Source organism: Protopterus annectens, chromosome 11.part0 (assembly GCF_019279795.1).
Source record: "Protopterus annectens isolate FY-2018-M chromosome 11.part0, PAN1.0, whole genome shotgun sequence".
Taxonomy (NCBI): Eukaryota; Metazoa; Chordata; order Ceratodontiformes; family Protopteridae; genus Protopterus; species Protopterus annectens.
Window position 1 is genome coordinate 84,330,543 of NC_056745.1, and position 21,802 is coordinate 84,352,344.

The 21,802-nt window shown below is 38.7% G+C and overlaps 1 protein-coding gene across 1 annotated transcript in view; it reads left to right on the top strand.

Moving 5' to 3' along the window:
• The window catches only part of PKP2 (plakophilin 2), a 1,518,559-nt gene that overhangs the window by 1,305,806 nt on the left and 190,951 nt on the right, over window positions 1-21,802 (top strand). Inside the window, exon 9 of the mRNA XM_044087464.1 lies at window positions 16,102-16,278. Within this exon, the coding sequence (XP_043943399.1) occupies window positions 16,102-16,278 (177 nt within the window). The remainder of the gene's footprint in view (window positions 1-16,101; window positions 16,279-21,802) is intronic.

Below are 21,802 nucleotides of genomic sequence, written 5' to 3' on the forward strand. Positions count from 1 at the left end.
AAATACAGTTGAATAAATTCTATAGTATTTGTATATAACACCTTAACTATGTACATGAGAGCTTTTCGGGATCTTGAAGTACATGGCATCTTGTATACGCATGTTCCTCCTTGCAAAGCTACACATGAGAAAGCTGCAGTGGTTTCTAAAAAACTCATGGGATACAGCATTCTCACTCCCGGAAACATTCCTGCCTCACCTTCCATGCCTAGAACAGAAACTGCTATGGTGGAAAAACACCATTTTACAGAATCCAGGCTCAAACTTTTCTGTGCCAAAAGCAGGTGACCAACATTACAGACGGCTCAGATATAGCCGGGGGGGGGCTCAAATAGGGCCCGTGAAGGTGCACAGCATCTGGACTTCAAATCAGAGTAAGCTACATATCAACCAAAAAGAGTTGTTAGCTGTCTGCCTAGCAATGAAAGCCTTCCAGCAGAGTCTAACATCAGGAACTTTACAGATTTCGACTGACACCACCACGGTCATGTGGTATATAAACAAACAAGAGGGCACTCTTTCCTACCCCTTGCAGTCTTGCTGTGAAGATTTGGCTGTTAGCACAAGACCTGAAACTGACTTTTACAGCATCCTACATTCCGGGGAAGATCAGTACTATTATAGGCTCCTTAAGCAGGTATCTTTTGGACCTCAACAAATTGATGCTGAAGAGGGAGACTTTCCTGGACTTAGCCTTACAGTGAGGAATTCCCTTAAGCAGACAACTTTAGCGGTTATGCCCAGAACCCAGCAGGCAGCAACATGGAAAATAAATGCATTCTTAGTCAAATGGACCAACATGTTTCTATATGCCTTTACACCCTTACCCCTGATTCCCAGGGTTACTGATAAAGTCAGGACAAACAGACCAAGTATGATTCTCATTGCCTTATACTGGCCAAGACAGCACTGGTTTCTCTCTTTTGACCCTCAGCAAAGGGAGATTGCACCCTCTCCCACAGGGGAGAGAGACCTCCTTAGCCAGTTCAAGGGTTCAGTATTCCAACCTGAAAGTTTGGTTTTTAACACTAAAAAATGTCAACTACACCTCTGAGGTGCTAACCCTGCCTTAGGGAGGCAAGGAAACCCATCACCAGCAGTTCATACTAAGCAAACTGGAAGAGACTCTCCATCTGGTGCCACACCAAGAGCATGAACCTCCCTCAGCCAGACATCAGTTCCATCTTACAAAACCTTTAGGGTCTCTTCAGCCAGGGTCTTTTGTATTCTAGTATTAAGGTGCATGTTGCTGCCATCTCAGCTTGTCTACCCCATTTCTCTACCATTTTCTGTCACTCCCCCCGAAAGTTCCTTCCAGAAGGAATTATTCACTTGAGGCTACCCAGAAGAAGCCCATTTCATACTTTTCTGTAAAGATTTTCAGAGAATGGCCTTTTTTTCTGCCTCATAAAAAATTGTGGGGTTATTTGTGACAATTCAGTTGGGAGATCTAAGGATGAAAGTCACTAAAGAATGACATGCATTTGAGTTTCAGACTTCACGTATTTCAGAAAATGCATGCTAACACAAGTTTATAACAGCAATAGTTAAAATGTATCCCTATTTTTGGGCCTTTGTCCGCTCATTATATCTGGCTTTGTACAAATTTCTCATGCTAAAAGATTGAGAGGTATGGCCTGGTTCCTACCTGGGATCTCCATTACTTGTTGGAAAAACTCATTCTGCCTCCCTTTGAACCGACAGAATCTGCCCCGTTAAAGATGCTAACGTGGAAGACCACCTTACTAATAACCATCACTTCTGCAAGGAGGGTATCTGAGCTTCAAGCCCTTATGTGCAAACAGCCTTCACAGGGATAGGATCATCCTTAAAACGAATCCATCTTTCATAACTAAGGTGATATCAGAACTTTCTCTAAATCAGGCTATATCTACCTGTTAATTTTCTTTCCAAACCCTCAGAACAAAGTGAAATTGGGTACTACTTAGCAAGACAAAAGCCCCCAAAAGAGCAGAGCAACTGTTGGTTGCTTTCACAGAGGGGAAAGAAGGCAAACCTGTTTCCAAACAAGCCACTGCCTTCCTCAAAGGAGTCCCTTCACAGGCCATCTTAAAATCTGCCACCTGAAACTCAGTGCACACCTTTACAAATGCTACCATTTAGTATCGCCTCAAGAGCTAGAGCAGGGTTTGCTTCTGTAATATAGTTAGATGCCGACACTGTTGACGAAAGGGGGGATTCTTGGAACATTTATGTAATTTCAGGATGCCAAACAAAACCCCAATTCTAGGATTTTCAATATTACAAAAGTTGAATATTTCCTCATTTGGTATTGCCTTCCAAAAGGCTATCTAACAAAAAAGCACGTGCATATTTATAACATTTATGTATACTTTCACCATCAACATTTGTATATTCAACCTCATTACTGAGCGTTAATTCCATTTTTTCAATGTATTACTTTTGGTCCAAATGTGGACAATGTAATACTGGCCATCACATTCATGAAGGACATTTTATTATGTTGGTCATCCTCTCACATACTATCACTTTGAAGAGGAAATACAGTTGTCAAACAAAGGGGGTGATTTATATATGTGTGTGTTCAGGCTGTCCAGCTTTTTATATCGGGATGAGTACTAGGTTACTTGAACGAATAAGAGAACATCAGTATTGTATTAAAATGAAATATATGACAAGTGCCTTGTATAAGCACACTTTAAAGTGTTCTAATTATAAAAAGTTTCTTTTTTCAGTAATTGAACAGGGACAGATGGATTTAAGGGGGGGACCTAAAAGATTCCCTTGAACAAAGGGAAGCTTTTTAGCAAATTAAATTGCTGGCTGATAAACCCCCAGGGCTGAATGACACAGTGAATATAAAATGTTTTTTTAAAAAATAGAAGGGTGTATGTTAATAAAGGGCATTAATAGAGATCTTTAATGAGTTTTATTAATTTAATTGAATAATTATTTACGAATTGGATGTAATTAGTATGTAACTATTTAAGTATGGTAGATTCATTGTGTATTTGGATTCATATGAAGTCTTTTTGACGAAAGCTGCTAATAAACTCAGTGGGCACTGTTATGGTGTGGAAGTTTTCTTGTTGGTTATCATACGAGGTTTTGGTATTTCTGGTGTTGTGAATTTCTTCGTGCTTGGTTCATGGTATATTAGTCTCTGTAGTGGTCTGCAGTACTCCATGCCTAGTAACTATCTATGAACTGGCCTAAACTATACTTCATAAACCAAATAAATGCCCAGCACTGAAGACAGTAATGTTATGATGCTCCCAATTGCCCAATCAAATGTCCAGCACTGAAGACAGTAAAGCTGTGGTACTCCTCATCTAGATCTGTTAGGTATAAGGGCACCTGTCTTGTCCAGATTCATAGACCAAGCAGTAAATATGGTCAAACAACATATTCTTCATATGTATCCAAATGTTGGGATACTTTTCCACAAGACCTAAGACAAACCACAAATCCAAAATACTTCAAAGCAAACCTGAGGACCCACCTCTTGGATTCCAAACCTAGGGCTAAACACTGCTACAGCTCTCTTCATTTGTCCTCTGTCTATAGTGCCCTTTGGTCTTCTTGCATAATTTAAGCTTCTGGGTTTTCTTCAGTAGACCTAATAGCTTAGCCAAATGTAAAAAGTCTTACCAAACAATTTTACATCTAATAGTAATGCCCTTCACATTCTGTTGCACCTGTCTGTTAACCTAATGGAAGTTCTTAACAGTATCATTGCCACAGTAAAACTGATGTGAAACTGTGTAGAATATAATGATTTCCAGGATCTCTCTCTTCTGTTTTTGTTTTTTTTTTTTTATCATACTATTAGCGGACCGGAGTTCCTCTGTGGCGACCCCTAACCGGGAAAAGCCGAAAGACACAACAACAACATCATACTATCTTTTCCATCTGGTGTGTGATTGTTAAAATTTGTCTTTTTACTTTGTTTTGTATTGTATTGTACATCTTGAAAGATTTGTTAACTGTGCAACTTTTTCCCCGGGTCTCCACTGAAAAGGGACCTATCATGGTTCAGTTGGATTGTTCTGGTAAACAAATGCTAATACTAAAGAGGGAAATAAATATTTCAGTTTCAGACTTCGTATCTTTCAGAATATGCATATTAATGTAAAACTTGTTATTCTGCCAACATTTTAAGTTTATAAAAGCAATATCTAAATTCAGTCCTTGATTTTCCTTTGTCCACCCCATTGTTTTTGGGTGAATACAGAATTCTTGCACTAAGAGTTCGAGAGCTATTAATTTAGGTAGCCAGAAAAATAATAATTCCACCAAGCCTCGCAAAAACACAAGATAGTAATAGGATTAGCATTAAAAATGTTTAATTTTTGCTTTCATCTACAACAGACTTCATCAGAACAAATTGTATAACCACATTCAGTCCCTTTTATACCCACTTTTTTACACATTGTTTTACTGACAACTGAATGTATTTGAATAATTAAAGTAATGGTTTTATTGGTGTATTTGGGTATAAAAGGGAGTTGGTGGAATTATTATTTCTTGAATCTGTGTGATCCTACAAGGCAGCAGACCACTTTCCTGTGGGTCAAGAGCATTTACAGATACACAAAAGCATTATGCTTTAAAAATGGAAATGTAGGCAATCATCATACGAGCGTGAGAAATTCCATGAATATATCTACGGCACCATAATACTACTAGAAACATTCTACAAAGCCTTGCAAAGCATATATAGAAAGTCTTTGTAGATAGTGACTAAAACATTGCAGAAGGCAAAGATATGCTCTGATTGTGAATTGCTGTGAGGATAAACTACTAACCAATCAAGAAACTGTACATGGCAACCATGCTGAGCAAAGCATATTTTCCAGACAAGCAGAAAGAGGCATTAGAATACAAGAAATGCTTTGGCTGATATGTAGTTGACTACAATTACATAAGAAAATGCAAAGTAATTACAGAGATATATTGGCACCAACTTAGAAATGGAGTTATTGAAAGATGTTACAATAAGAGGTTGGATTTGACAACAATCATCAGTAAGGAAAGCAGTTCAGTCTCATTTTTCCTTTAAGGAAGAAATAATTTGTAACTAAGTCTTTGTGGTCAAAGCTAATAAGTCAGTTATTCCTAATAAGCTGAGAATTCAGATGTTTAAGAGGCTATAATAATAACATCTGTAAATAGTGAAGTTGAAATAAGTAGTAGGAGATGGGATATACAGTTATAAATGTTGGCTGAAACAGAACAAGTAGTACAGAGCTGTGTCATATGCAGTGTATGCCAAAAACAACCATTCAGAGGAAGAGATGCTAGCATTCCCAATATCTGGTCACCTGGTGGGACAGAGCAGTCAGAGATTTGTTTCTTTTTAAAGGAGCCACATGTGGTCTTGTATGTGTAGATTATAATTCTAACTTCCCTGCAGTAATCAGACTAACAAGAAGTGCCTGTGTGATTAGTTCAGTAAACAGTATATGCCTGAAATAAGATACCTGATATTTTTGTAGCTGGTTATGGTCAAGTCAGAAATTTCAACAGATTTATGCATGACTGGAAATTTAGATATGTAACATCCATTCCACACTGTGCATAGTTGATGGATAATTAACTATCCAAATGTTAAGAACTTTCATGAGAAAGAGCAGTTGCAAAAAGTGGGAAGATTGTCATTTTGTAGTTTTAGAATGTAGGACTATTCCATTGCAGCAAATCCCTCGGTCCCCAACATAAATATTAATAGGAATAATATTAAAACTGCCACCTACATGAATACCACTGCTACCTAAAAGTCAGTACATCTCAATAAAATAAATTCAGAAGCAGAAATTGCAGAAGGATATGATGTCTACAGGTTGGAAACAGTAATTCAGACATAATCAGAATTTGCTGCCTGGGGATACAGCAGCCAAGCCCAGATCCTATGTTAGCCATGGGGTAGATGGACGTTTGAAATTGCAGACATTTGTTTAATTCAAATATGTCAATGTCCAAGGAAGATGAGCAACCATATGTATCACGTCCAATATTTATTTATTTATTTAGTATCTGTTGACCAGGAAAGTCTGACTAAGACAAAGCCTATTTTCAGCAGACGCCTAGGAGAAATGCTCCAGACACGTCTTTGGAATGTGAGAGGAAAGTGGAGTACCCGGAAGAAACGCACACAAACACAGAAAGGACATACAGACTCCACACAGAAGGCACCCTAGCCAAGAATCAAACTGGAGAACCTCTTGCTGTGAGGCGACAAAGTTAACTGCTGGACCAACTATTGTTGCAGGAAAATATGGACTGTGACAACTGTGATAGTTAAGAATTGCAGAGAGAGACTTCTTAATTTGCATCTCCAAGAAGAGTTGCAGTGCATCATAAACTATCTGAAAATTAAGGTCAGTAGTCCAGAAATAACAGCCATTTATATTTTTGCCTCCCTGCAACTGATCAACAGCTGCCACCAGATCCTGTCATCCATTGGATCTTCCAGACCCACCTTAGCCTCCAAGAGCGCAACCTGACAAACATCCTGGACCAGTGAAGAGACTGAGAAAGCCGTTATAGCATCATACTGCTGCTGTACAGTGTGCCATTACACCCACCACCCTGTAGTAGCCTCCGCAGTTACCACCCTTGTGATCTGCATGCATGCTTCTGCACATAACCTCCAGACTTACCAATACACTGGTTATGCAGCAGTGAGCTGAGCAGTCTCGTCATGCTGCTTTTTATTGCAGCAAGTCGACAAATATCATTGACGAGATTTATACTATTAATGCAAGAGGGTCAGAAGGTGGGGAAGATTTAACTGTAGTATAGGGCAGAGAAGATGCAGTAGCGATTGTTCACTATGATAACACATTTCAGGTGGTAAGTTAGGAATGTACAAATGTGGAGCAAGACACAGGTGAAGGAAATGACACTGAAGTGCAATAAATTCTGGGGATGAGCTCAGTGAGGGTAAATTGACAATTGGGGAGGGTGTATGAAGAAAAGAAAAAAAAACAGAACAATATATTATTGGGTGAAAGGGTAAGATTATAATATATATTTATAAGGTGTACATTTTTACAGAAATGAAAAGAGACAGGGGTAGAAAAGGTGAGTAGCACATTTTTTATAGATTTGAACAATGTTCAAAGTTATTATTGTTAGGTAAGGAATGATGGTACAGAAGTGGAAGAATAGAGAGCAGGAGCAGAGAGAAGGCTATTATATGTTGATTGTAGGGCAGGGATAAGTTGTTGTAACCATATGAAATGTTTAAACCCTAGAACGAGTCCTGCAACACAGAGACTGAAAGGCAGAAAAAGGGAACTTAAATATTCAAAGTCCAAGATGGCCATTCCATGGAATATTCCTTTTTCTCTGAAGTATGGCAATCCCAGAGTTGGTATAAGTAAGTTCGGGGGGTGCAGAGGGGACTTGCCCCTGCAAAAAAGAAGTTTAAAACAGAAGAGCTTTTTTTCAAGATTCCCTGTTCTCCTGGATTTTTGCTCTTTTTAATTTTTTTAAATTTTTTTTTGGCATGTCAGCACCCAATATTTCGAGTGCTAACATTTTAATAGGGAACAATAAGTAGGTTAAAATATCTGTGTTCCAGTAGTTGAAATCTTAGGAAATTGTATTAAGTGGGGAATGTCTTATCTGTAGTGTGTGATTATAATTGTACATTAAGGGATAAGTTATGTGGCAGGGCTAGCCACTCAAAAGTATAAAAAAAAACAATCAACCTGCCAAACCTGAACTGATGAAGTCATGGTACATGAACGAAAACGTGGTGATCAAGTTAATGCATTAATTAAGTCTCTACATATTTGCTTGCTGTCAGTTTTGTTGCCACTTGGCAGTACTATAAGGTTTATTGGTACGAAGCTCTTCCAAAGTGCCTATTGTGGATTTATTGCTGCTTTTGGACACTTTTTCCTGTTCTTTGAGTTTGGTTCGCGAACTAAGGGTTTGTCACACTCAGTGTAGATTCACTGACAGGACGGAGCTTAGAATTGGATGACAATGATAAAAAGGAGACCGGACATCCTATGTATCCAGGAGACAAGGTGGAAGGGCAGTGCAGTAAAACCATGTTGCTTAGTATCTAGAGTCTACTACTCTGGAGGAGGACAGACTAGAAATGGTATGGGAATTGTGGTGAGGAAAATGCTTCAGTAGACAGTGAGGGATGTCATCAGAATTAGACTCATGGCAGTCAGACTACAACATCATGATATTCATAATCTCAGCCTGTGTCCCACAGCAGGGTTGTGACAGGGAGGAAAAGAGAACATTTTTACACCATTTGCAAGACCTATTAGATAAAACAGGACACCAGGAATTGGTGTTGATAATGAGTGACCTGAATGCACATATTGGGACAGACCGAATAGGATATGAGGACTGCCTGGATCCACATGGGTGGGGCAACAGGAATAAAGAAGGAGAGGCCATTCTAGACTTCTGTCTGGCAAATGGCTTCATGGTAGCCAACAGATGGTTCAGAAAGAGAGACAGTGACAAGATCACATACAAAACTGGCCAACATGCAACTCGGGTAGACTTCTTAGTAAGGAAAAGGCACTGGGGTAGAATCAGCAATTGCAAAGTCATCCCCAGTGAAACAGTTGGCCAACAGCATAAACAGCTGCAAGCAGTGGTCACAGAAGACTCTAAGGTCAACAGAGGCCAGGCTAAAGACCTGGATGTTGTCTGGAGAGAAAGTATAAAAGTTCAGGGAATCACTCCGGGCTCTAGCACCCCAAGAAGAAGAGGAAATAGGTGGAGTTGAAGAAGAATGGCAGCTCCTCAAAACAGCATGTGTGAGGACTACAGAACAGGTATGTGGCCGAGCCAGGTGTGGAAACAAGGTACATAAGGAAAGCTAGTGGCCAGATACAAAAGTCCAGGAAGTCATCAAAAGAAATAAGGAGTGCAGGAAAAAGTGGGAGATAGGAAAGACAGACCAGGCTAGGAAGGAATACTGGTTGGCCAACAAACAGGCTAAGAGAGGAGTTGCAGTAGCAAAGAACAAGACATCAGAGGCACTCTACCAACTTCTGGAATGTGACTCCATGGATGGCACAAAGACACTCTTATCAGGTTACAAGGCAAAGACAGAAAAATAAAGAAGATAGTCATCCATCCTTCATAAGGGATGGATGCCATTAAGATGGAAATGAGGAGTTCAGATTTAGATCAGGATGCAGCACAACCGACCTGATTTTTTCAGTGAGACAGATATTTGAGAGGAAGCTAGAAGTGAGGAAAGAGCCCAATTGGGCATTCCTAGACTTGGAGAAAGCATACCACAAAGTCCCATGAAAGCTAATTTGGGAGTCTTGTGGTGATTCAAATTCCCAGAAGTTTTGGTAGAAGTGCAAGCTATGTACATGCACCCAATGACTCGAGTAGAAACAGTGTGTTGTCTTGCAGATGAGTTCCCAGTGGGAGTGGGCATGCATCAAGGTTCAGCTCTAAGCCCACTGCTGTTCATACTGGTGATAGACTACATTAGCAAACAGGTCGGAGGGGGGACAGGTCACAAAGTTGCTGTATGCAGACGATGAAAGAGTGCATAAGAAAAAAAGCCAAAGCAGCGCCAATTGCAGAAAAGGTCAAAGAGAACAGATTATGGTGGTTTGGGCATATGTGTAGGAAAACCGAAGACAATCTGGGGAAGAAGATTTAGGACAGACAGGAAGAAGGTAAGATGAAATGAGGGTGCCCAGCAAAGAGCTGGATGGAGTGTGTGAGAGAAGACTTGCAATAGTCGGGCATGACTTTTGAAGAAGGTAGGATATAAAATTGAATAGGGAGAGATGAAAACAAGTGACACAGCACCACGACACCATGTAGAAAAATGTAAAAAAGGGGGTTGTTGATGATGATGTAATGTAGGTGGGTAAGTCTTAGATGAAGCATAGGTAGATCTTAGAATATTCAGGTCACTAGAGGGATTTCAGGCAGTAATGGTCTCATGCAGCAGTTTCTGTAATTACTATAATATGTTACTCACTACCATAATTTTCCATGTAAGCCGTCATGAATATTAACCTGCAGATAACCATTATGCTACAGACAGTACTGGGGTAAGTGCATACCTCTCAACCTCTCAGCTTTCAAAATCACAGCACTCAGAATTTGCATATTCACAAGTTGCCCTTGGGTGTCAAGGACAAGTGTATAAATTTGCCCTCTGGACAGTTACAACTTATAAAATTAGGACCGTTGTGGCGCTAACCCAAGTACAGTGTAGTAAAGACACCTATACCAGTAAAGGTGTCCTTGCTACACTGTAACAAATATGCATTCCTGTTTCTTGGCTTGCTGTATGTGCCAGTCATAACTACAGTCTAGCTAGCCAGATTGCTATAAAGTCTGTATACTTTTATTTGTACAAGGTATGGTTGTGGAACTTCCTTTAAACACACATTTATGCCCTCAATTAATAAGTAAAAGCACAGAAGATGCCTCAGCCTAGAAATGAACCAGAGCTGCACTCATTTCTGAGCAAGCCACATACAGTCTAAAATTTTCTTGACTAGCTCCTGTCTAGGCCATTTAAAAAGCAATTCTGTGCTTCCTCACTGAAAATAAATGTTTTTTTTCTCATTTTAGTTACTCATGATATGCAGATGCGGTTTGTACTCTTCCTGCACATTATAACATCATAGATGCTTTGCAATGTTTAACTACATACACACACATGCACACAACAAACACAGATGTGGCCATCCATTCCAGTCACTTGTATGACCATGTACCCTTCAGATGTTTGCTTGCAATCAAATAAATGAATGAATAAATATATAAATACTGATCTAGAAATGCATTTCAGTTTTATGTTGCCAGAATTGTCCGGTGTATCCCCTTACAACATCCCCAGGCCCTCCTAACCTTTTATCTGAAGAATCAGGTACAAGGACCTAAAATGAAGGATGTATTTTAAATATTGACCTTACATATTTAGGAAGTTAGCACTACAAGAGGTTTTGCATCATCAAACATTGTCTGAAGGATATGAAGTCTAAACCTCACATCTTTATTTAGTGACTGCAGTCCACAACAGTTTGCAAGAAAACCACACATTTTACAAGGAGCAGACCAAAAAAGTGAAACAAAACTGGTGACAGTTGAAAGTTATGCTGTCTGCACAAATGTGCAAACACACACGTGACCATCAATTATAGCCACTTGTATGATTGTGTATACTTCAAAATCTGCTTAAAGTAAAACAAAAACGAATAAATGAGTATCGGAAAGTATTCTAAGAAGTAAGCCAACATGGGACTGGAGAAAGGAGATGCTGCCTAAAGGGATGACTGCAATTAGGGGTACAGAGAATAAGTAAGAGAGGGCTGGAATTTACTGGAGAAAACTGGCAAAGTGACCAAGATATTAGGAGCAAATAAATTAGAGAGGGAAAGGTAATAGACTGGGAAGATGCCCAAAATTCATTTTGACTGCATGCTAGAGATTGCCTTCCCTGTCAAGGATCGATGTCAGAGTGTTGGCAAAGAAAAAGGAATAGGGGGATCCTAAGCAAAAGATCAGCACTGGAAGGGTTTCTAGTTGAATCTAGAACAGAAGTTGCTGCTAAAAAAAAGATGATTAGTAGGGCATATGTAATATTGCATGATAATTATAAGTGTCAGTCAGAGGCGATTAGAAAGGATTGAGAAGCGAGATTAAATAACCAATTCACAATGAAACAATGCAAGGATATATGTATGGCTCCCGAATATGCAACAAAGTCTACAAGATTTAGGATCTTTGCTTGGAAGTGTTTGTATAGGTATTTTATACCCCAAGCTGACTACAAAGAATATTTTCCACAGTTAGATTGCAAGTGTTGATGGTGGGATGGGGAAGAAAAAGGTAGTTGGGAACAAATTTTTTGAGACTGTAATGAGATGGCAGACTTTACAGACTACTCTGTCAGAAATATTGGGTAAGCAAATTGGTGTAACTAAAATAAATTTTTTTTTGAACTGTGATACAGAATTGGAATTGCCTAGTCACAGTAAGGCCTTGCTGTTTAATTCTAGTGTGCCAAAAAAAGCTACTACTAGAAAAGGGTAAACGAAGTCTAAACCAACCGTATTAGAAGTAGTGAATATAGTAACAAGGAGAAGAACTGGACTGGGATCTTCAGAAAAGGGTAGGAGCAGATTACATAGAAAAAATGGGAGTTGTGGGAACAATACTTACATACAGAATAATGTTTTGGAGGAGAAATGAGGTTTAAGTGAAGGAAGGAATTGAACAATCTATGTAATGTTTGACTGACTGTGCCTGTAGAGATTTTTTTGTGATGTATGTTTGCAACCGAAAATATGCCAATATGATTTGTTTTAGTTTATTTATATATGTATGATTGCTTATGTCGTGATAACTCATTTAAAAAAAAAAATGAATAAACACATAACGTCCCAGAAATGCATCCCTGTTCACTGCTAGCAAAACCATCCAGCACAACCAAATGCAGTCTCAATATGGCCTTTCAACTTTCCAGCTCAAGAATTAGGCAGAAAGACCCACAATCAGAAACAGATTTTAAATATTGCTCTTATATATTTATAAATCTGCTAGAATTACAAGCTCTGCATTAGCAAACATTTTTCTGATGGATATAAAATCTGAAAATCACAAGTGCAATGCACAATGATTTGTGAGAAAAAAAAATTCATCAAGAACAGACCAAACTTCATCTCAACTTCTTTGCTCAAGAATTCTACACAAAGCAAAAAAGGAATTGAGGGTAAACACCCAAAACTGAGATACCCGTGAGCACTTATTTGCGCTACAAAGTTACTTAAATTTACACAGTAGGCAAATGAAGGTGTAAGGAATCAAACCTTATATGCATAACTACAGAAAGCAGTTCATCAACAGCACTGACCCGTAATCATCTTCGCTAACAGACATGTCTGACTAAGGTAAAGTTGCAGGTTTTGCATGGACGTGTACACAGAATACAAACATGCACATACCCACACACTAAATTATTTACTTACCAGATCCATAGATTTTGCCACACAACACCACAAACTATACAGTAGTCGCTGATTTTGTTTAAAAAGACAGACCTAGTGATTGCCTGCAGGATTGTCTGCTATTGGTCTACATTTAGTCTGACAAGTTCCAAGAAGCTTATTTTTCATTATCTTTAACTGTGCCATTGAAAGAGAGGAAACTGGAGCTGTGTCACATCAAATTCAGAGCAGCAGAACAGACATAGATTTATTATTTAAAATAGAAGAGCTCTGTCAAATGTAGATCATTTGAGAGGCATTTGCAAGTATAATTTTTGCACTATCCTCAGCATTCTGTAAATACCTTAACATTAATATGTATAATAAAATGGAAAATTCACTCTGCTGCAACCTTCATTCTCTTGCTTTGGAAAAAAGAATATTACAAAATGCAGACTGTTAAAAAACATACGTAATATCCATCTCTGTCATGAAGTCAAATTAAAATGTTTCATACTTAGATGATTTTATTCCATTTGTTATACTTTACCTATTTGGCTTTTTTACAAAACTTTGATTAACTTTACTGTTTTCTATGCTCACATTTTGTAACTCATTTTTCTTTGTAGCTGTTCACCTTTTTAAAACATGTCTCACTATGCAAGAAGCTATACTTTCACACACACATTTTCATTTATTTCCTGTGTATGTTTCTATATTCTGCTTCTACCCTGTCATTTTAGTTCTTAAGATAGTTTGATCCATTTAGTACTTGGTCTGCCTTGTTTATTTATTTTCTATCTTCAGTGTTCTTTAACTGGAATCAAGTTTTGTAGCCTGGTGTCTACTTATTGCTAAAATTCTTTGTCACATTCTCACATCTAGTCTCTATTCTGCTGCTTCTGTTAATGCTTTACCTGTTACCCTTGTTCTGTATTTGTATTTGTATTTTTTATTTATTAGCTTTGTTGTATTTGTCATTGAGGAAGGAATATCTCACATTGATCTGTTTCAGTAGAGGTCCATGGAGAAACATTCAAGTAAAAGTTAGAGATAGCATAGTTTGCAGCAAAAATTGAAGTCTTGGAAATCTTAGAAAGTAATTATTATTACATGTTTACTTTGTCCTGTTCCGTTGTTTATGAATCAGAGTACAAAGAATTAGTCCATATAATGTCACTCTAGCTAGCAGATCTAGAAGTCTGTCACTGATGCCCTCCCTTTGGGAGAAATAAAGATGCCTTGTTGAAGTTTCAAGTAGTTTATGCAGTTAAGTAGGTGTATGGATGAGTGTTCTTGTTCTAATACCTTACATTCAGCAGGTCAGTTATTTAAAGGCAGTTACAGACAATGGAGGGAGGGTCTATTGGAGCTGAATGGAGGAAAATCTGGGAGATGGAAAAAAAAGGAACAAATCTCAAAGCTTAGAGGTTAGTCCCTTTGAATATTCCTGAAAGATCAATGAGGGTTTACCAGCTCTGCAGCCTGTGGAACCTCATTCTTAGTTAAAAGGTTTTTATTTTTAACATATTTAAGAAAGCACCTTTACCTGAGCTTCATCAAATCCATCATAATAGAGTGGCTTGTAGAGTGCCTGCTTTTATGAGCCTGTCACCAGACTTTATTACCCTGTTATGTATCCCATATAATATGAGAGGCTGTGTCTGCCTTTGTGGGATTTTTCTGCCTTGAAGCAAATTATGAAAGCTTTATAACGGAACTTTTTTCAGTCTGACTTGTCCTTATCAGTACTTGTATCGTATGTAATATGAGAGTCTGTCCCAATTTTACGGGTGTCATATTTCTTGAAATACATTATGAAGGTCTAATCTTCTCTTGTTTGGCAAAAAGGACTACAGTGCTCGCTTGTAAGAGGCTCATATACACGACTAATGTGACCAGTCCCCATTCTTCTTACTGATGATGGCAGACATTTTGTATGCAGGGGTAGTCCATTAGCACTACACTAGGTGATTCCCATTTTTTGAACAATGCATGCAGCCAGAGAAATAGTTTACAGTGAAAAGCAGTCACATTGCTCATTTTTACAGAGCTCGTGGATGTGCACAAGTAGGAGAAAAAATGTAAGTACAATTTCAGACCTCAGAACTTTTGTATAGGCTTTTTGTACCTATGGAGTACAAATCCACCAAATGGTGAACTGTAGACTGTGCAAAACCTTCAATCAAAATAAGTATCTCAGCTGTCCTTTGAGCATAGGCAAACTGTGTGCCAGTGTTGTAGAGAATGCAACAGTGTGGAGTTGGGCCCCGAGATAATTTTCATTGTACTAAAATACATGAGGGCAGCTGTAAGTGTCCTAATTTAAGGTAGAAGATAAACAACCAGTATAAAGGCTCCCCTCCTCCCACTCTCAAAGCAGATTTGTGATGACCTCTTTAGGAAAAGGGACTCTAATCTAATTCTACTCAACATGTAGGAGATGTTCCATCCCCTGATCTTCATGTAGGAAGTGTGCCGCAGCATATAGACTGATTAAGGGCAAAGGTTAACCAGGATCTAGTGCACATCCTTCACTGGGAGAGACTGGTAGGATTAATGCAGTTCATTCAGAAAACTGTGGAAAAGTGTACAGGCTACTAGCGCTTCAGTAAGTAAATTGAAAAAGTGTACAGTATGTGGTACAATAATGTTATGGTTTTGGACACTATTCTTGGCATCTCCTCCTCTCACATGCATAAAGTTTAATAATTCCAAGTATATTTTTATGCTTTCCATTCATATCTTGAATGACGTAGCAGGTGTTTTCTCTTTGGGTGTTAAATGACTTAACACTTTTACTAGTCAAGAGTTTTGCAACCAATATAAGCAAACATGCTGCTAGTGGAGTTGTTCTGGGTGTAGGTACCATTCTCTAGGACTTAAGAGTGAAAGACCAGTGAAATCAGAAAGCAGAAGGTTAAGTGTCATACTAAATTCTGAATGCTGTTTCACTGTTGTACCTCTCTGATGGTGGTCTTGGGGAAACTGAGGGAATCTAATCACAGATGTTAGACAAATCAGAATGCTGCAACAGGTTTGATTATTTCAGTATTCTTTTCTGATGATTGTTTGATCTTCCAGATATCTGATAAGTAACATTGTGCGATGTAAATTTTTACTGCTGTTAAGTCACTCACTTCACTTTCTTGGTTGACTTGTGTAGAAACAAGAAGTGGAAAATCTCATACCAGAAGAGAAGAGCAACCCAAAAGGAGTTGAATGGCTGTGGAATTCTATAGTGGTGAGAATGTACTTGTCCTTAATAGCTAAGAGCAGTAGAACCTACACGCAGGAGGCCTCGCTAGGCACACTTCAGAACCTTACTGCAGGTGATGGACCGGTAAGTTATTTATAATGCCCTGTTTGTTGTCTTACTAAACTTTTTTCAACATTGCTTTACTTACACTTTTAGATAAACGTGTTGGCCTTCCATATATAAATATTAATTCAACTTTGTTTGATTTCTAAAAATTCATCTAAAGTCTCTGTAAACCTTGTCAGAAAAGAATGATATCAATATATGTATGTGTTAAAAGAAGCCTGTCATTCTAGCATGCTTATGATAAAAATTTTCTTGGGCTTCTATTATAAGCAAAGCACCCGCAAGCAGAATGAGTCATGGTAATCTAATGTTGCAAGGTATCATTCCAGGAAAGAAGCAGAGCGAGAGAGGCAAGATTATAGGAAGGGTAACGTGAGGTAAGAGACAGGAGGAAAGTGCAATTAAACTACATAAAGTCTTTTTTAGTATGGAAGTGAAAGACATAAGAAATTTGATAGAGTAATGGGGTAATGTTTATCTATAGAAACTGTATGGATAGGAGGAGAGGAAGAGCAAATATAGTCACTGGATAGTTTGAGTAAATTACTTCCAGGCAGTCTTATATGAAGCTGCCAAAAATAGCATTCTGCAAACTGATTTGCCAAATAAATGAATTAAAGAGATTGTAGGGACTTACCAAGAAAACAGGTACCCTGAGCAAATATTTTATAATGTTTGTTGAAACAATCCCTACTAGTGGTGGGAAATTTATAATGGTGGGCAGGAAAAAGGAGTTAGAAAAGGAAATGGTGCAGAGAAACATACCATCCACAGAAAGAAATGTGATTTTCTTTTGTAGTCTGAGGAATTTATTCTGCAAGGGTCTCTCAGTGCAGTGACAGTTTTAACACCTCTGCAGTAGTGTGGTGGTAGGAGACTCTCGATTCCTCTTGAACTACAAAGGAAACACTGAACAAAGACCTACAATTTAGTTACTTTTCTGGCTGTAGCTGGATAGCTTCTAAGTGTAGTGTAAAAAAAGGTCTGAGCCAAACATAAATGAGCATGATTAGAGACAGAAAAGAAGCAGTCTTTTTACAAAAGGCAAAGAAAATAACAGTGACTCTCCCAAATCCCATTATATCCCAATGGCATGGAAATTCAAAGTTATTTCCTTATGTCTGACATGAGTCATACAAAGTATTATGGGAAAGAGAAAGGGTTGAGGGAATACAAGATCACATTGATACATCAAGCCCCATTGGTAGCCATGTTGTGGAAAACAGGCTAAAATTACAAATAAAGCACTTGGAGTGATTTTGAGGTGTTAAAATAGGTCAGGAAACAGAGTGAAAAAAACATTTGTTTTAGTTCTACAATGTTTCAGTAAGTTGAGTCTTCGAGTTTACGCTCTTGATATTTTGCAGTTCAGTCTAGTGGTATTACAGTATTTAAATGTAGATCCAGTCTTGGTATGCACTGATTTTTGTAAATCATTTGATAAGCACGAAACATTTTTCTTGTTTTCTTGACCAACTGATCCAGTACCTTTTGGAGCCAGACATTCACTCCAAAAGTGTAAGTTAAGACAAGAAGAGCAAATTGGTTTATAGCTGGATTTTTTTTTGTTTTTAGTCAAGTCTTTCAAAAATATTTTTGACATAGTATTATCATTCTCAAATAATGTGATCGCTTTCATTCACGTAAATAAAACAAACTTCTTCTGACCAGAAGAAGTTCATTTTATTTTATTTTATTTATGAGAATGAAAGCGCTCACATTAGAAGGTTTTTAAACTACAATTTGGATTAATGGATTTTTTCCAGCCTCGAGGTGCCTGGATTCCTGTTTTGGATTATTTGCCTGCGTTTCATTCTTTTTCTTTCACTTTGGTCTTTAGTTTTGTTTTGTTTTTTTTGGGGATCCCTTTCCTCCCTCTTTTAATTCTAAACCAGTGTTTTGATAAACACAAATACAGCCATATACTCACACTGCTTTTCTGTATGTATCTGCGTAAATGCACTGCTATGTCTGCATGCAAATATTTCACCTGATGATGGACATAAGATAAATGGAGTGATCAAAAACATGTGGTGTACTGTGTGGATATTTTTGTGTATGATACAGCAACAGTTTGTCTGCACCATCAAAAATACTAAATTTCCATTAGTCCGACATACTAATGCTACTTGTTAAAGCTGAAGTGAAAGTTTGTATTCTTTACACACAAAACACAAACACATGCACCCCCAAAACACCCTAATCTAACCAAAATTCCATTAGTCCAACATAGTAAGGCTACTTGTTAAAGCTGAAGTGAAAGTTTGTATTCTTTACACACAAAACACAGACACGTGCACCCCCAAAACACCCTAATCTAACCAAAATAACTTCCCTAAAGCCATCTCTACACTTAATATTAGAATAAAAAAATATAACTTGGACAACATTTTTTGTTGTGAAAAAAAAAGAAAACTTCACGTACTGCACACAGAGAATCCACACACACACACACACACACACACACACACACACACACACACACACACACACACACACACACAACACTGCCACCCAAGTCATCCCCTAGAAATTAAATGAGTTCATATTAGAATGAAAAGGGTTAAATAAAAGAAAAAGAAGAACACTAAGCAAATATGGAAAATTAGTTTACTGGCAAAACAGACGTGATTGTAATTGTGTTAACTGACTAGGAAGCATAACTGAAGTCTGAAAGTAACAAATCTTAACATCGTACTTCCTATACTACTAAACTACATCAAAAATATGAACTGTCACTATAAAACAATTAAAAATTACCTCAGAAAAAGAATAAAAAGAACCTGCAAGACAGTGCATTGATAAAAAAAATTGCAAACTGACTAAAAACGCTGTTCAGCAAAGACTTAGTCAGTTAATGTAGCCAGCTGAGGTCAATGGAGAAACTGGTCTAACATAATAAATAAACATATACATTTTTTTTTTTTTCGAATAAGTTAGTGCGCACTGTAGGATTAGCAAGATCTCAGCATAAAATTTATTCTATTACTCTGGAGTGCAAGGTATTTCATGTATCGATACCCCATGTTCATAGGTAGGTACTAGGCTATCGGCCCTAGGGCCCATACAAGCCTAGCCAAAAATGTACCCTGGCTTTCGCCACCCAAGAAAATTATTTTCCTGTGCCCTTGTCGAGCAGAGCCACAGAAGTGATCCCCGGGGTGAATTTCCCATCTAATCATCAAGATTTTTCTTGAAGAGTGCTAATGAGGAGCTCTGTTTGACATAGATAGGTAGTCTGTTCCAGAGTATGGGAAGTATCTGGGACAAGGTATCTATCCCTCCAGCATGTTCTGTTTATTGTGGTGACAAGGTTTAGGTCTCTAGAGCGTGTAGCTTGGAGGGATTGGGATTTCTTTAAGTGGAGCATGTCCAACAGCTCTGGGTTTGACATAGCTCTGTATGTTAGGCAGAGATCGCCCCTGAGTAGGCGATATGTGATGGAGTAAAGCTGTAGATTTTTGAGACAGTCTGCATAGGGCATCTGTTTGAGGCCAGTAATCCTCTTTGTGAGGTATTTCTGTGGTCTTTCCAGTTGTTGTAGATGTCTTGTGAGGTACATACCAAAAGGGGCGTTGTACTCTATAATGGGTCTAATGATTGATGAGTAGAGGGGAACAATGACCTATTTTTTTCTGGATGAGAATCCTTTTGTGATGAGATGAGCCATGTAGAAGGATTTCCTGACCACTGTGTTGATGTGATTATCAAAGGAGAGACTACTGTCCACCTGTGTCCCAAGGTCTCTTATCACATTTTCAGCATTAAGTACACTACCAGCTATGTGGTAGTTCATGGGTACAGAGTTTTTACAAAAGGGGATTACAATACATTTTTTGGCATTGAGCTTCAGGCCATGGCTTTGACACCAGGTATCTGTCTCAGTGAGGCCCTTTTGTAGTTTGTCCACATTGTTAGGAGTTTTGATTATGGCTCCTAGTTTGCAGTCATCTGCAAACTTTGTTAGCCAAAGACCTTCTGTGTTGGCCTGCACTTCAGAGAAGTAGATACCAAACAGGAGAGGACCCAGGACTGAAGCCTGTGGTACTCCACTTGTCTGATGTCGAGTTTGGAATCCGCTACTTTCACAGTGTGGGTTCTGTCCGTGAGCCAGTTGGCAACCCATCTTGTGACATAGGGATTTATACCTAGTTTCGTGAGCTTATCTATAATTCCAGAGTGGGGGATGGTGTCGAAAGCCTTGGCGAGATGTAGATAAGCTGTGTGAACCATTTTACCCTCATCTATGGCTTTGGTGACTGCTTCAAAGAAGTCAATCAGGTTTAGGAGACATGATCTGCCTTTTACAAATCCAAACTGGGTAGGGTCCAGAGTTTGGAGATTACCAATGTCTTTGTTTATGAGTTCCATGATGATACGTTCCATGGCTTTGCAGACCAGGCTCGTCAGGCTAATGGGGCGGTAGTTCCCAGGGTCCGTCATGGCTCCCCCTTTATGGAGTGGGATAACCGTCACGGTGCACCATTTAGTGGGTACAAAGCCTGAGGTGAGGCTATGATTGAACATGGTACTTAGGTAGGGTGCCAGTTCATTCTGTAGTTCGTGTAGAATGCAGCCTGGGATATTGTCAGGTCTCATGGATGCTGTGTTCTTGGCTTTGGAGAGTGTTTTTTTTACCTGTGCAGCCGTGATTATAGGAACTTTGCATTCTTCCGGTATAGAGATGGGCCCTCTAGGGGGTGAGAGGGGGGTAAAGTTAGCACTGAACCTGTCTGCTAAGATGTTGGCAATATCAGTTGGTTCTGTATATTTAGTGCCATTGTGCTGTAACTCAGAGCAGATCTGAGTGTTCCCATTTAGATTCTTGACATAGCTATAGAATGCTTTGTGGTTGTCTTTAGAGTCAGTAGCAATTTTGTTTTCATAACTAGCTTTGGAGGATTTTATGAGGGATCTCAGCTTCTTACTGAGGTTGACCAGGGAGTTCCTCCAGTCATGGGATTTTACTCTTTTTGCAACAGTTTCTTTCTTCTGTTGTAGAGTTTGTTTATGGCAGAGGACCACCAGATTGGCTTCCTTTTTTTGGAGGATAACATCTTGGTTCTATTAGGGATAGTATGATCCATGCACTCGTGTAAGTGCTTATAAAGTGCATTTGTGTAGGATTCGGCAGTCATACCTCTATTGTCTGTCTGCATGGGTGTCATGAAGTTTGCCACTTCTGTCTTAAGAAGTGTGAACTTGGCTTTGGAGAAGTTTTTTACGATGGCTTCCCTAATTGAAGGTGGGGGGTGGGATGTGGATGTCTAGGCTGATTTGCTTGTGGTCAGATCTGACCAGCGAGGAATTGACCTCTGGTGTGGAACACCGGTTTCCCATGTTGGTAATGACCAGGTCTAGGATATTGCTGCCCCTGGTGGGGGTGTGAATAAGTTGATCCAAGGCTTTGGAATTTATGAATTCTAGAAAACGTTGAGCAAAAGAGTTGGTACATGAGTAGTTTTCCCAGTTAATGGTGAGGTAGTTGAAATCGCCCATTGTTAGGGTGTTGGGTTGTACCCTAATACTTTACAGTGTATCA